We start from the raw sequence: 16639 nt of genomic DNA on the forward strand, positions 1-16639 counted from the left end.
TCTACGGGTCCAAATGATCCCTGTCGGCTTCATTTCATTTGGTGTTTAAATGAAATACATGTATACTGCTTGTGTTGAATGTCCAAGGGGATTAAAAGTGTTCACGTGGACATATTTGGTCTCATCGTGGCTATTTTATATGTCATGCTGTGTGTTTTCATTTCCAACTGAAGATATATTGTACATCAGTGGGGTCCTGCATCATCCATGAGAAGCTGACTAAAACACACATAGCAAACACACAGGCTGAAGTGGTATAAACAGAGAGCTCTGGTGGCTGAGGCTTCTAACACAGGGTGGATTTTACCTTTGATGTTATCTATGCAAACACTTTAGGCGGAGCTAATCACATTAATTGCTTTAAACATGTTTAGTTTTCCTCTCTGAAAACCTCTGTCTAAGGTAAACCAGCAGATGACCGCACGAGGGGAGCGGCGCTGGCAGCGTGGTGGGATTTGAGCCCCATTTGACACCATCTCACCATTGATTTGGGGGGTGCTCAGTAGCACAGTAAACATTGGCCATGACAGCGGGGTCCTGACACGGCTGAAGGGGGCGAGAGCGGGTTGAAAGGGTGGACAGGCCGCCGATCACAACAGACAGATTATGGGCCCAGCATGCAGAAGAGTGGCGGTGCGTCGTGCCTGAGGCCTTCATGGGAAATGACTCCTGACTGGCAGGTAAAAGGCCAAACAGTTTCAGAGCTAAAAGGCAGCAGTGTACCGCTCTCCTCACATGCAGCGGCTCATTAGCAACCTGCCGGAGCTGCGGATGATGGGAACAAACTGGCCGTTATGGACGGGTGCTGCGGGAAATATGGCTGCTGACATGTGTAACAGAAATCTGATTAAAAGCCTTGATGAATGGTGTTCGAGGAGCGGTGCAGAACAGAATCAGAAGCAAATCAGAGGTTTTTCTTTCTCCTGAAAAATAATATCTGACTGTGGCCCTTGCAGCCAAGGTCATCATTGACAGAAGTCATTTCCCCTCCCCCCAAAAATAGCTCCAGGATTTTCTGCTCACCTTAATGGAGTTGCTACAAATCCCTCCTACATCACATATCTCTACATCAGCACATTCACTAACGAGTTTAATTGCTAACTAGCATGAAATTCCCCATTTCTCATGTTCTGGGGGTTCCCCATTAAAAGATTCTCTGAGCCTAACAGTCACGACTTCTTTTCTATAATTAGTTTTAACCCAATGCATACATTAAGGCTTCTTAGCAGGCAAGATGAGGGTAAGAAGTGTTGGTTGCAAATGAAAACACTGCCAAATAAAACATGGTATAAAGTGCCAATGCTCAAAAGCAGGTTGTATAACATTATAGGTATGAAAAAGGGAGTTTGAGGGAATGAGTTGGTTTATCACAAGGTGTCTTTCTCTGCCCTGACCAACGAGGAAAACCACCAACACTTCAGGATCTGTTCCGAGGGAAGGCTGTGGAGCAGAGTGCCCCGGCTGCGGATGAGAGAAACATGTGCATTTAATCTGCCGGCTTCCAAATGCCCTGTGGCAACCACAGCAAAGAGCAGAAAAACGTAAATGGATGAAATTATATCCATATGATTCAACGAGACAGCTAAGGAGAGGCAGGTTTCTCATGCGCTTCGTCAAGATACAAAATTAAACACAGCTTGGCTAAAACATTCGCATTACATAGTTTACACATATCATTTCCAGTGTGAACCGAGATCCTTTTAGCAGCCAGCTTCATCTGCTGTGAATTGAGCATTAAAAAGAATCAAAAATAGCGAGCGGCTTTTTTTGTTTATAAGATGAAAAATTAATTCACACCCGCCTGCTTTGAAGCATCTTTTCTACTTTGCCTAATTTTTTTTGATTTATGAATGTGAGATATCAGTACACACACGCACACACATGACTGCGAGGGAGGGAGTGTTGTCCAGATGCGAATGAACAAGAAAACAGAGCAAGAGCTCAGCCGATAAATTGGTGGGAGGAAGTAGTCATGTAAATGACTAAAGAAATTGTTCTTAACAGCTATTTTGCACTCATGCCTGAATAGTTTTGGGGCCAGATTAAAAACTACGTGGATGGCACAACAGGAAGCATTCCTATGATGACTAAATGGGGCTCACATAATGAGCCAGCCCAGCTGTTTTGTTTCTCTCGCACGCTGTTTGCTGAAGATTGAGGAGGAAGTGTAGTGATGGGTCTGAACCCCTGCTCCCGCAGTGGAGGCCTGGCACGGTGCAAGCCTGGGTGCACAACAACACGGTGAGCTTTCATGGAAGCACTTAACCTGCTGTGATCCAGAGACCTCCGTTCAAATGTCGACCAGCTCTGCAGCCCTGTTTCACATTAGGGAGCTAAGATGTGATTTCCCCTTAAACCTGGCAGCCCGGGTTTTACGGGTTCATCAGGTTGAGGCGGAAAAAAAAATCCAGGGTCACGTTCTTATTGAGATGAAGTGAGCTGACAGGGAAAAGGATATTTACTGCGCTATCATGGAGCGTTAGTGGAAAAACCAAACGTAATTCCAGCTAAATTGCACTGGCATATTTAATTTTCCTTCTGGGCAAAGGATCAGGGTGTTAAGAAATAATTTTCACGTGGACATATTTTATACTCGACTGAATGAAAACAAGCCAAATCTGCAGTTCATTTTAAAGCAGTATTATTGATTGCATACATATCAAACAGCTCGTGCCTCAGTGACACGAGAGTAAAAATAGATCGGCAGCCTCGTTGCAAAAAGGAAAAATCGGTGGTTGCATTGAGTTTTTTTTTCTTTGCGTGCTCAACCTCTGGGCCATGACTTTTGATTGCAAGGTAATTTCACAGGTCGCCTGGTAGGAGGCAACAGGCCCTCAAACAACCTCAGTCCAACTCAGATTGTGGCAAAAGTTTGCCGTCTCCTTTATAAAAGCAGACCGACGCCAAGACACTGATCAGGTTGAGTCAACCTGTGCGGTGAGCGCAACTTAGCTGCAAAGCATCTTTTTGCAATAGGAGATTGCCAGCTGTATTCCAGTTACATTGCTAAATAACAGCAATGTCATTTTGCAGATAATCGCCATCCTGCAGTCGCTATTTGAGGAGAAATTTCTGAATATCTGTGTGGTTCTGGTTGGACTCTGAATATAAGCAGTTAATGTGAATTTCTGAGTGTGAAGACGGCAACAGATTTGTGATTTTTGCTGAATTATCACAGCTATTTGCATTATTATCACGCACAGATTGCATGTAATTGTCAATTTGACCTCATTCAATTGGAAACTCATTGCAGACTGACTCCATCTTATTGCTGTTTCATCACTGTCTTACTGCACCAAAGCTGCTTTGAAGAAAACACTGCGATCGGTTGCCGACCTGGTCGCTGTTTTCAAAGCCAATAAGACCAACAGTTTACTGCACTCAGTCGCAGAACTGTTGGTCCTACGACTGTCCTCTTTAGCAATGTAGTGAGAAACACTATTGTCTCAAAACTATTTCTTTTCAAATCTGTTCCACATCTGACTTAATTTAATTGTTAAAGAATTGATTTGGACAGTGTCCTTGCATCAGTGTTCCCTAACGATTCAATGACCGCTGTGTTTGAGAAGGATTCTGGGTGTTTATTTTGGGGATGAGACATGATCCTATTATGCCTCCGTTCAGCTGCTGAAAGAGCCATCCCACTTTGTATCATGACAGCAGGGTTACAGTCGCAGCAATCCTAAGCATTTATAATGGCTAATTAGAGAGCAACACAAAGCTTGCAGGGCCACGGCCATTAGTAACCATCAAGACATTAATTATAAACCCATTCACGAAATCCGAACCCGCCATGAAAAAGACAGACTGGGGGTTACGCAATGAAAATCCTAAACATGATCTGTGTTCCGAGCCGGCGCCTGGACTGATGTTACTGGCAGTCAATGCAGGATCCTGTTTGACAGGCCCATGAGCTACGGCATCCTCTAACACTCGGGCTTCAATCTATTCAGCACCTTTCACTCACACTTGCCTCCATTCGCACTCTCGCTTTCTCTTGCTGTCTCTCTTTTACCCTCTTCAGCCAATAAGCTCCTCTTGCACTGCAATGGAGTGTTTTATACCTTAGTGCAGTGGTTCCCAAACTTTTCTTGCTGGGCCCCCCTTTGTTTTACAAGAAAAATGTTGCGTTTGCGCCTTTCATCCACACGTAAACGGCGTTTTCGGTGACTGAAAACTGAGATTTTTAAAAACTCCTGCCAGGGTGGATATTTTCAAAAACTCCGTTTTTGAGTTTACACGTGGACGAGGTAAACGGAGAAAACGCAGCGTCAAAGGTGTGCGCATTTTTTGACGTCACACTGTGCGCCACGTTATTGTTTCGGTGAAATTAATTTCTACAATGGCGGACGTAGACAAAATACTTACTGTTAATTTTACTCTCTGCAGTGTTCAAATGCTTACACACACACAGTTACTGTCCCTCCACACATACGACTCAGTTCTGCTTCTATGCGCCATCTTTGTTTACGCTTTCCCACCCAGGCTGACTTCTGATTGGCCAACATTTCTACACGGATAGGAATATAGCGCCACCTGCTGCTTTGGCATGTTCCTAGCAGCGTTTTCCTTCGTTTTTGGCTTTTATGTGTGGACGGGATTTTTTTTTAAAAACGAAAACGGAAAATCTTCGTTTTCAAAAATACCCGTGTACGTGTGGACGTAGCCTTAGAATGAAGTTGGTTTGGAAACATATGCAGCGATGCTTCATCTCCTGCTTTGTGTTTCTGTGGGCGCAGCGCTAGCAGTGTCCAAGCGTTTCGTCCCCCCCCCCCCAGGGGGCGGGCGCCACACTTTGGGAAGGTCTGCCTTAGTGTCTCCATTTTTTACTGTTGGTATTGGGGGATAATAGACGCCAATTCACCAAGAGCCAGTGGTGACAAAAATAATTACATTTAATTGATGAGATTTATGACTCTTATTAATTATTTGACACATGCTGTAAAACGAGTCCAATGTGACGATTAGTCTGTTTTTACTGGCTCCAACCAGCCATCCATTATTTTCTCCTTCTTCTGTGACTTTTCCTTTTTAAGCGTAACTCGAATTCTTTTATACTTTAACCTGCCTTGTGTTGATCTGCTTCCTCTTTACATGCATAGCCCTTAATCTCGCAGACTGAAAACCTTCCAAGAAAATGTGCCACCCTGCTTGCTCAAAACGTTGCACGTCTTGGGACTGGATTTCATTTCAGTGCTTTAAGGCTGCTGGTAATGGAGAAATTGGCATCTTTGCACATTGCCACAGGTCTGGAAAGATGCCCCTGCTCTGACCACAGTTCCTGACATTAACCATTTATGCCCCAGAAAGAAAAAAACACGCCCACTAGTTAACCACAGCATCTACCCAGTAAACCAAAGTACATTGCCAGTAGCTGTTTTTTAACAGTATAAAAGTGCTTAAGTGTTTATTTTGTTAAAATTTGGATTCTTGCTGCGGTCAGAGAATAGTTCATACTACAAGCGGCCAAGTTTTATTTTCATTGTGATGCAGACATGCACACTCTTCTCTTCTGCATTCCCTTTTTTGTTGTTTCAGCCGATAAGATGAATGTTAGTTTTCCATCTTGCGCAGTGATTTAAACGTGTGTGTGACGACCTAACATAACGAACAGGAGGAATCAAGCGTTTCTGTACCGCACAGGCTTGTTAGGTAAAAAAAAAAAGAAAGAAGTGAAGGCCCTTCTCCCTCTCTGGCAAACTATTCCACACAACCCAAGAGTTGACACAGCTGTCTAAAGAATCACGCCTACTGTGGCACACACTGGCAACTCTATAACTCTGACGTGACAACAAATAAACATTGCTGAAGGCCAGAGAGTTGCCAATCAAAATACTTCCATGCCAGAAGTGCTATAGTACTGAACAAAAAACATGCCAGCAAAATTAAACAATAGGTCAACATGGCACCGTGATCGACACCAGCCCAAGGACTCGAGGAGGCTGAAGGGGAAGAGAGTGCATTTATGCAACCCTCTGGAGGGGGACCAGACCACAAAGCCTTCTGGGTAAAAAAGCTGCCGCCTAAGAAATGTGGTGCAACTGCGATGCCGTGGTGCCCCTAGATTTGTTCACTCCTCGCCGTGCCAAGTGTGTTCTTTTCTGCTCTCCGTGGGCTTCGAGGTCCAGTTTCCAGTTATGTGGATGAGGCTGGTTGCAATATATCAGGCCGCGCTACACATTCGATGTGTCGAGTCCAATCATGTCTCGGGCATTCTCCGCAAGCACATCGCCATTCATTCACATTTCAATAAATCACTCGACCACATTTCAGTATATAGTTCTCAATTCGTATTTTCAATAATGCAGTCGACACTTACACGTCTGTTCAATCAGAAGATGCATTTACTGCTCTGGAAAACCGCTCCAGTCGTTCCTGTGCAATTACCGTGCACTCAGCGATCCATCAATAGTACAACAAACAAAAACAACAATATTCTTCTACTCACTGGTATTCTGTGGTAGATGTTTTCATATTTATAGAATATTTCCTTCAAACTTCTCATCACTCTTATGTTTATCTTAGGTGTAATACGAGCACTTACTGAACTGGCCCGTTACAACATCTTCCCAATATACAACATTTATTTCCTAACTGCACTTCAGTTCATGCATGACCTAATCTACATTTCTTGGCCTTATTTTGTTAAAAAAGAAAAGAAATTGAACGGGTGACTGATGCTTTGTTTGTTTTGCCTCTCGTATGAATCCAGAGCAAAAGGGATATGATTTAACTTAAAGGCTTCTCAGTACTACTGTCATTCTGCCCAAATAACAAAAGCAATCTGGTTCGAAATAAACCTTTTTACGTTGATGTTAAACTAAATCCAAAGCTGAACAGATTGAACATGAAACAGATGCTTTTAAAAGCGAACAGCAACAAAGATCATTAAGGACATAAAAGTCTATGGGAGAGAGGTAAATCCCTGCTTAAATATCAGTCTCTGTGGTGCCAGTTCTGCTGGGTCACACAATCATAAAATAGGGTAATAGGAAACTGAAACATATTGTGTATCCTGACCTTTTATGTCCTATTGAGTAATGCGTTGCTCCACTGCTTTCAATCAATGCTTTGCACCATTTCCCACCATAGTTTAATGCTCTACCTCGACTCTTTCATTGGAATCTCTCTTCAATCTTTGGAAGGCAACGTAAACACATATACACGGTCTCACTTTGGAAAGCTTGATCGACCTGTATCAAAAGCTCGAGTTCTGTGCAGCAGCCTTGCTAATGCTTCAAAAATGCTCTTAACGTCTGCATTCAGTGCATACCAAATCACTTGTCATGCATAATGCCTTGTGATGAATTCTGGGCAAAAATGTCATTTTTGGGGTGACATCAGTGGAGCTGGATTGCCTGTCTGGCTCCGTTTCTTTCAGCCTTCACTTTTTCTCACAAACATTCAAATTAAACCCGGCACACTAACCACAGAACACCACGGTGCATAATTTAAACTTGACACCCTAAACGTAAACATGTCTTTCGCTGCATAATTTACTCGTACTTCTCCTGGTGTTTATTTTGTACGGTAGCAACTCAGTTTCACATATACGCTGGCTGCAGGTCTTCGCAGGTCTGGTGCCGTGTACGTGCCCGGGTGGGCGAATGGATACTGCCGCCTTGGGGTTGTACTGTGGCCCTGACACTAAAGTAGTCCCGGTGTGTATAAATGTCCTTCTTATTTGCTTTTTTGGTTGGAGATGCGAGGATGGCTCGGGGTAGATGTTGCTCTGGAATAAATACTCTGCAGTGACTTCTGCAGCACAGACGAGTCAGCAAAAAATAATTTAAAAAAAAGCAAACACTAAGAGATTTACTTCTGTTCCACAGACACAGAGCACACATACTACAAACCAGCCAGTTTGGTGGGTGTTTACAGAGCGGCTGCTGTGGCACAAATGTGTCTGGCACAAAACAAGGCCGGCGTGTGAATACGAGAAGTTGGAGAGGATGGCAGCCTCAGAAGAGAAAGAACCTGTTATGCCTTAGCTTTATAAAATACCACAAACTGTGGCTATAATTATCTTTGACTGTTGCAGAGAAACGGTTATGCACACATAATGCACATGATCCGTGACTGTACACAGCGCGAAAGCACTGCTACTGAGCGCTAACAACCAGGGTCGTTTTTAGGAGTCTAGAAGGGATTTCACAGATCTTCACCATCAAGCCATCCTCTGTCTGCTCCATGTATCCCCGAAACAGCCGTCCGAACACTGTGGAGACCTCAGACACACAATCCGGCTTCGTATTGCTCATTTATTAGTAAACTGATCTGCCTCAGTAGAGAGGTTAAACCAATTATGGTTGTGGATGGAACACAATTATGACACAATGTCTGTGCAATGTATGACCAGCCGCTCCTGATACCGGAGTGTGGTAAAAAGTTTGAGGAAATGGGGAAACTCAAAATACGGCATTCCAGAGAAATGCGATTAAAGTGTGATCACATGAAGCAAATCCTGCATGCTTTGATCAGGGTAAGAGGTTGAAGGCTGTAGGTGACCTGGATACAGATTTCAAGAAATGCTCGATTGCTGATATTGTGATACATTGTTGGTTATTTCTAAAAGCAAGAATCAAGCATGAACCGTTCAGGGAGTTTTGCCACTGTGGACGGTTGTTGTTTAGCTATAGACGGATCTCAGCTGACCCTTCTCACCCTGGACACAGTCTGTTTGACCTGCTCCCCTCAGGCAGGAGGCTCCGGTCCATTCGCACCAGAACCTCTCGCCACAAGAACAGTTTCTTCCCCTCTGCTGTTGGACACATGAACAATAACCACATGATTGTCCCCGCCAATAACACATGACCCTACGCTGTGTCACTGCATCATTTCATGTTTGGCACTGATCACCACCTGCACTCATGTATATATCTTTCTACGTAGCACTCATAATTCTTATTCTCATGTATATATCTCATGTATATCTCATGCACATATCTTTCTTTCTACATAGCACTTTAATTCTTATTGTCTGCACTGAAGCACCGCAGCAATTTCCTAATGTTGTAAACCTCAACATCTGGCAATAAACCCATTCTGATTCTGATTCTGATTCTGATCAGACCTGCCCACGCACGCACTGGTTTACATCGCTCTGTCAAGTGTGTGTGTAACTAAATAACAAACTTTTCCTCCAAGCTAAAAGCTCACATAACATTCTGTCCTAACGCATTTTTCTCCAGTTGCAAAACCTCTACACAAAGCAGCTCCAATCCTGCAGTTTAGACACGTAAGCTGGTGACACTTTTTGCAATGAATGGGCCCAAATCAAGCAATTTTCCTCTGTACAAACAATCAGTGAGACAAGTTGTGGAGCTGGATACCAACCAAGCTGCATTTCTGGTGTGCCACCGGCAATTTTTACATCCGACATTTGATAAAGAGGAAGAAAAACGACTGTGAAAACTTGTTTCAGACCTGTGGTGCAATAGCTGAGAAACATAGCGATCCCACTTTGACATGCTAACGCGTGTAGAAACAACTGAAACAGAGTTAAATGATTTGAGATATTAAATGTTGAAATAAAATGAAAATGAGAAAATCTTCAACTTATTTGAATCAGATTCTGTTTCAGTGCATATTAAATATTCTAAAGCATGAAAATTGGCATTAAAATAAACAGATTATTTATGGCAATTTTAACCCACGAATGTGCCATTAGGCAGTGATTCTTTATTGTTTTTTATTATTTTTTATTAAATGATAAATAATCACGTAGACAAGAAAAGATTTTACCCCAAGTCACTGCTTATTATTAGAATAACTTTTTAGGAATTTGTGCCCCCAGCGTTTTCATTTTTCTTCACCGTGAAACGTTTCATTTAAAATATAAAATATTTTTTCCTGTATGTTATGCAGCTCGGGGCTGGCAAACTTTCTAAAGTACATGTACCCAACGGCAGCATAAAATTACATTTAATATTTAAAAGCAAGTCTAGTGATTATATCAATATTTAATCAACTACAAATGTTGTCTTTAAATAAAGCACTAACCATACAGATTAAGGAGGGGAAATAGAGGTATATTTTGCCATTGTGTAGATTGAGTGTGTGTTGAATACATCAAAGCAGTCTTATGTTCAGATCTGAACAATAAGGGAAAGGTGGGGTGATGCTGGGAGGGAGGCTCTTGAGTACTGGACTACATTACTGACAAAGATTGACTGGAAAACTTTTTCGGCCTGACAAGCTCTTGGCCGGGGCTCCTCAACAAGGAAAACAAGCAACATTCATCTATCCAGGGCTTTCATTTATATGCCAAAACATCAGTGGCAGAGCCCCTTCGCCAGCAATTTCATCATATGACTATCACATATGGACAGTGTTGGGTTACTAATAGCATGACGACTGGACTGCCAAGCAGCACTGCTGATATGACAGGAAGACAGAGGATGGCCACAGGATGGAATTATGGGTTTGTAGAGAGAAATTATGTAGCTACCTGATGAACTCATTTGCCTGGGGAATGAATGAGAAAGCTAATGCTGAAAATTATTTAATGAGTAGCAGAGGGAGCTTCAGATGAAGTGCTAAAAGTTGATCTCTTCCAGGTCCTTATTAGGTCCTGATTAGGTTTTTGCGTTTGCGCCAACTTAACAGACTAGGAGCTTTCTTTCCTGAGCATGGAGTTACTCCTGACATGCTAAACCATTGCCTTTCTCTTCTGTTGACACTGATTACTTTAAATGAGCCATACACAGACGTATCTTCTCCCTCCATGTGGGACTGAATATGCGTGTGCAGCTTGCAGCGTTTGTTGGACTTACAGAAACACAACATGTTGTTTTGGTAATTCGGCTTCCTTGTGTGCCACAGAGTAATCACGCACAGACATTTTTATTTTGGGATTTTATTAAAGAAGCTTTGCAGGATTCACAGTTCAAAATAATCCGTATGCATCTTATGGTGGGCTTCGGTGCACCTCATAAACAACAGGTGGACATGGTTTCAGTGCTTAGAGCCATATTGGGGATGGAGGCACTGACATCATACAGGTGCAGGAGTAGAAAAAGACATTTCTGAAGCTGAGTGCTTAGAGCAGTCTGAGCTTTTGGCTTGTTCATATATTGATCTTACTTGAAAGTTTAATATGAATACCTGTGAATGGAGTCAGAAGCTGGGCTCAGAGATTGTGGCCTCTAAAGTGTCCGAGGCTCATACGGGCACATTAATATCTGCGTCACTCGCCACCCGCTGCTCACACAGCTCCAGTTTCAGGCAGCATTCAGAGGAAAAGTCGGGTCATGTGCTGAACCTCAGTTTTAATTAGCTAATGGCACTCCCTGTTTTATCTCATGCACCTGAGCTGATTGCTCACAAAAGACTCCATTTACTCCAGGAAACACACGGCATCTTGGCAGCAGGCTGCACTCTACATCTGAGCGTCTGCTGCAGAGGGACGCAGCCACTCTCTTCCAAAAAACAGTCTAGTAAATCTAAATATATATGTTAGCTGGTTTCACACCAGTGAAGAAAGAGGAAATTCCATGATCTATGCCTTTTTCCAGCAGGCCTCAACATCCAACTTTCCTTCAACAAGTCCTTTGACTGTGTGTCAGTCAGAGCGAGCGTGTGTGTTGGTGTTTGTCTCCGTATACACACATGTGCATACGTTTAGAAAGAGCGCTATTAAGCAGCTAATGCTGGCTGGCTTTTGTCATTGTGAAATGGAAGAGCGGCTCTTTGACTCGCCTTTAGCAACACGAAAACCTTTAAATGTATCATTTTATAGAGACGTTTGAAATAGTTAAAACGTCTCCTTATGTCACAAGATCCTACTCAATAATCATTTTACCTGAAATACATAAAACATATATTTATATGAAGCTTTAATAATGTTTCCATATGAAAACAAAATTGCACTTGCCATGTGCTGCGCATAATTCACCGCATCAACAGTGTTTGTTCTAAAATTACAAAGTCCTTCTGAAAGACCATTACTATGACATTTAGCACAAACAGCTTGGAATAAGCAACATTTTATTTATGCTCGAAGTGCAGAATGAATCCTGCATCCCGCCGCAACATAAGCCCCTTTTAAAAACATTTAAAGCGCACCAATGTTTTAAAATTTTATGAGCACATTTTTCTCCAACATTTGATCTAAACTGCTTTGCCAAACCAACCAAATAAAGAGCACAACACTGTACTCTTGCCTGAAGTCACTGTGCCATGTAAACACGCCGCCCTTTGCACACAGAGCTTCAGCGGTTTAAGAAAGATGTTTTCTGAAGTTCATAGCTCCCAGTGCAGCCTTCAGACACTTCAAATCCACAAGGCCGGCCTCTGACAAAGAAGAACAATATCAAAGTCTAGGACCATGACAGGGCTGCTCTTGCTGGATATATTTTTAATATTTATGCAGACGCAGGAAAAAATGCAATAAACTAAAACAACAAGTGAATTAGGCATGAAACACAACAGGATATTGCAGAGAGATTATGTTGTTTCCTTTTCGCCCGTGTGTCCCTCGGCATTTGCTTGCCCTGTGCAACAACTCAGGGCTGGCTTTAATTGGAGAGAATAGGAACAAAAAATATTTTCTAAAAAGGTAGCGCAACATTTTAAGAGCCTCAAATTCAGTCGTCGACTTATTTCTCAAATGGGACATTTGGTAAGATATTAGCCAGGTGACAGACCCACGCAGGGGACGAGGTACGACTGTGTGTTGTGATAATGACTTTTTGCCGTCAAGATGCAGCATGAAGCGACTCCTGTGCAGCTGCATGAAGAAAGTAGAAAGAGTGTATATATGGAGCAGGAGGGGGGGGGAGATGTGTTATGTTTGGATGTCGGGCAGGCCTCGCTTCATGAGCGCCTGCTGGAATCTGCCGCTAGAAAGATAATAAAAGGATTAGCCCTGTTGTTTCTAGAGCATTTGGTCCTAAAACAGAAGGTCTCATCTGTTTCCTCTATATGAATTGCTCGAATTCTTGAATGCCTTTGTCTATTGCATGAGCACAAGGAGCACAAGAGGCATCAGTGCTAGTGGAAAAAAGCGCACGTACCCAGACACCAGAAAAAGAAAGAAAGAAAAACTAAGAAGGTACTTGAGACGGTTTTCAGACGCACACAGAGACACAAGGTTTCCAATGAGGGCAGAGCATTTACTTAAACGTGTATAGACTACAAAAACACAAACAGAGTTACAAATACACACACACACACACACAGAGTGTGTTTATTTTCCCAGGGCCTCAGAGTTTATCTGCTGAAGTCCCGGATCAACATACATTAAATCCCAGATGATTAGATGTGTTGATGCAAGCTTTAAATCATTTCTTATTTATGTTGGTTTTTTCTGGGGGGAAACCACGAGTGTTACAATTCATTGTACTGCACATGGAATCAATACTTCCTATTGTGAGAGTGATTCAATGTACTGCCATTGCCGTGACTTTGTTTTTTCATGCATTGAGCATAAACAGGAGGTTAAGGTGAGTTTCACAGTGACTCACATCCGCAGACAAAGTCCAGCGTCGTGTCCACACTGAGACGAATTGTTCTCTCACATGTGGTAAACATCTCCAAAAACACACCTTGGCGCAACATTTATGCACACCTATACGAAACGCATAAATCTGCTGTGTGTCACCAGACGTGCTGTGCCTGCTGTGCAAACACACATTGCTTTAATGAGCAACAACAACAACAACAACAACAAAAAAGGGACAAATGAAAGCCTGTAATACAACGCAACGCTGAAGCTGAATTAACAGTTTAGGCACGAACAGCAAATTACTTCCAAATTTTTACTGAGCCAAGGAAGCAGAGACACTAATACCCCAGAGTGACGCAAAGCAGGGAGAACAGCAGCAACAGTTGAGTTTGTGTCTTTTTGCCCTCGGTCAGCAGATGTGTAACAGCAAGCAGGAGAATTAGTAGATTCAGCATGAATGTCTTAATTAGCGCACAAGGACGGTAAAACCAGCCTCTCCCTTTAGTTCATTTCACAAGCCACTGGTTTTTTAGGAAAACAAACAAGATCTGGAGAACAAGGCGCTACAGAAATATAATACATTTTTTCAATTATCATTTGGATTTGGATGAATTCTTCAACCTGAAGAAGACCGCTGACAGAGAGAGATTTGGGTGAAGCCTCCGTGTCTCACTTCTCCAGACTACATTTCTCCTCATGTTTGCCTTGGATATGAATCCAACTCACTTAATACTTGTGGGACAGCTAAACTTTTAAAGCTCCCATTTAATGTGGGCATTGTTTGGTTATGTTAACCACATGCGTTGGCTTTTCACGACTGAATCCCTTCTCAAAAAACGAAGTGCTCGTGAAAATAAACTCGGCTTCTTGCTACACAAATTGTGCACTAATTGTGTATTTGGACTGAATCGTTTTAAAGGTTGGAGGGCATTTTCCATTCGTGAAGGGACGCTCGGAGGTGACAGCTTGACGCTGATTAGTGTGTTGATTTGTGCAACCTGAAGCCTTACCTGCAAATACAACCGCAAATCTATTTATGCTGACGAAGGACTGCTGCTCTTACGGCATTTCACATCTCCAGTGGAAGAAAAACTCTTTTGTGTTTTGCATGTTCCACTTGAAATACGGGAATTACAATCATAACTGTTTCTCAACCAAAACAAAATAAGAGTTTCTGTTGAAATTTAATCAGCAGTGAAGCAAGGCCAGTCCTTTTTTTTCTGGATACAACATGTATCTTTCTGAGAAAAAAAATCTTCTTGAATTACTGTATTATGTTGTGAAATATGTGCTTGTATTTAATTTAAACAAAAAAAAAATCCAAGATGGTTTCAATTATGAGATAAACTACACTCATATTAAAGTAATAAATACAACGAAGACCTTCAGAAGGAATAAGAACGCTGACTACGAGGGGATGTTTTACAATATTCTACGTATATGTTTTGAATCTTTTGGCTTTGGTCTGTGGTGGGAGAAGAACTTAGTGGTTTATGATGACTCACCATACACTTGTTGGGTTTCTCTCCAGAATGGACCCTCATGTGAATGAGCAGCTTGTAGCGTGCATTGAAGGGCTTGTAGCGCCGAATACAGCCAGCCCAGAAACAGGTGAAGTCCTCACCTTTGCGTTGGTCGATGTGGACCTTTTCAATATGTCTCACAAGCTCCTCCTGCTGCTCAAAAGCAGCACTGCAGTCAATCCAGCGACACACCTGTTTATCCACCAGCCCTCCTCCTCCGACTTCTTCCGGCTCGGGGGCTGCGTGGGCCACCGCAGGGCCTCCTGAGGTTGGCTTGAGTCCGAGGGAAGAGCCTGGAGTTGTCTGCTGGTTGTGATGGTGTAGTGGGCCGTTGGGAGTGGGCCCCACATATTGGTGCAAGTGGTAAGGCGGAGGCATGGCCGATCGAGGTGGGTGGTGAGCGTGACGAAGATTCCCATTGCGCCCACTTAAGTGATGGTGATGATGATAGTGGTGCTGAAAGAGTTTGTCTTCGCTGGGAGAGAAGTCGTCGAGCGGTTCCTGCTTGAGGACAGCCCCAGATCTTTGGCCCCCATCTGGGAGACCCCCACCCTGAGGCCCCGAATGCAGAGTCCCAGACATCAGGGCCCCACTCATCAGTAGCCCCAACCCGTCTGAGCCTCCTCCTCCTCCTCCCTCAGCTGTTCCTCCAGCCCCACGCCCCTGCAGCATGGAGCCCTGCTCCTCGCACAGCCCCAGGCTCTGCCCTTGGCCTTGCTCCGGCTCCCCTAATGACACTGAAGAAGAGGATGAGGAAGAGGAAAGAGACAACAGGCAGGTGGCAGGTGAGGACAGCTGACAGCTCTCCTGCAGTGCAGCCTGCTGGGGGCTGCTGTGTGGTGGGGGCCTCTGGGGGGCTTCCCGTGAGCAGGAGTTAGAGGGTGGGGAAGCAGTAGAGGAGGAGGAGGAGGAAGAGAAGCCGGCGCTGCTGGTGTTGCTTGGCGAGAGGTTAGCACGGAACCCGTTGACGCAGGCGACCATCGACATCTGGGAGGAGGAGCAGATGATTGCGGTGATATTGATCTCCTCAGAAGCGGTGCCAACAGCTGATGGGGAACCGGTGGCAGCAGCGGCGGTGGATTGCGAGGCCAGGGACAGGCAGCGTCTCTTCAGACTGCCAGCGCTGAGCAGCCGCGCTGAATGACGGGAGCCAATTGGAGACAAAGCCAGCGGGGAGGAGCCATCTTCATTATTAAACGGTTGTCCTGCGTCTCCTGGCACAGCGCTACCTACACCGCTCACTGCACATACGCCATTACCGCTGTTGCTAACATGCAGTGACCCAACCATCTCATCCCTGGCCACCTCCAAAACTTGGCCTGCAGCGTGGGCCTGAAATCCAGCCTGAGATGAAGACTCCACGTTGGAGATCTTGTAGCCCATCGAGCTCTCCTGTTTGACTGGGTAAGGGAGAGAGGAGCGAACGCCGCTGGCGCCGCAGCCCAGGCTGGGTGAGGCCCCTGGCAGGGTCCTCCCGAAGGCAGAGGAGGATCTGCGGGGAGAAAAATACAAAAGGAATGTGAGCACTATTAGTTCAGTGCCTGTTGACAGACAGGCTGGTTCATCCTTCCCACCAACATCGCTGTCAGTGTTCTGCCTTTTCATACTGTCGTTTCATACTCTATTTTCCTTCAGTTTAAAATGAAAATCACGTAAAAGGTCCCAATAA

General features: G+C 43.9%; 1 protein-coding gene across 5 annotated transcripts in view; it reads right to left on the reverse strand.

Moving 5' to 3' along the window:
- The window catches only part of glis1b (GLIS family zinc finger 1b), a 79037-nt gene that overhangs the window by 29876 nt on the left and 32522 nt on the right, over positions 1–16639 (reverse strand). For all 5 annotated transcript variants that reach the window (XM_082523680.1, XM_082523679.1, XM_082523681.1 and 2 more), the window contains exon 3: positions 14953–16462. In XM_082523680.1, the coding sequence (XP_082379806.1) occupies positions 14953–16462 (1510 nt within the window). The remainder of the gene's footprint in view (positions 1–14952; positions 16463–16639) is intronic.

Source organism: Aulonocara stuartgranti (assembly GCF_965226115.1).
Source record: "Aulonocara stuartgranti genome assembly, chromosome: 23".
Lineage (NCBI taxonomy): Eukaryota > Metazoa > Chordata > Actinopteri > Cichliformes > Cichlidae > Aulonocara > Aulonocara stuartgranti.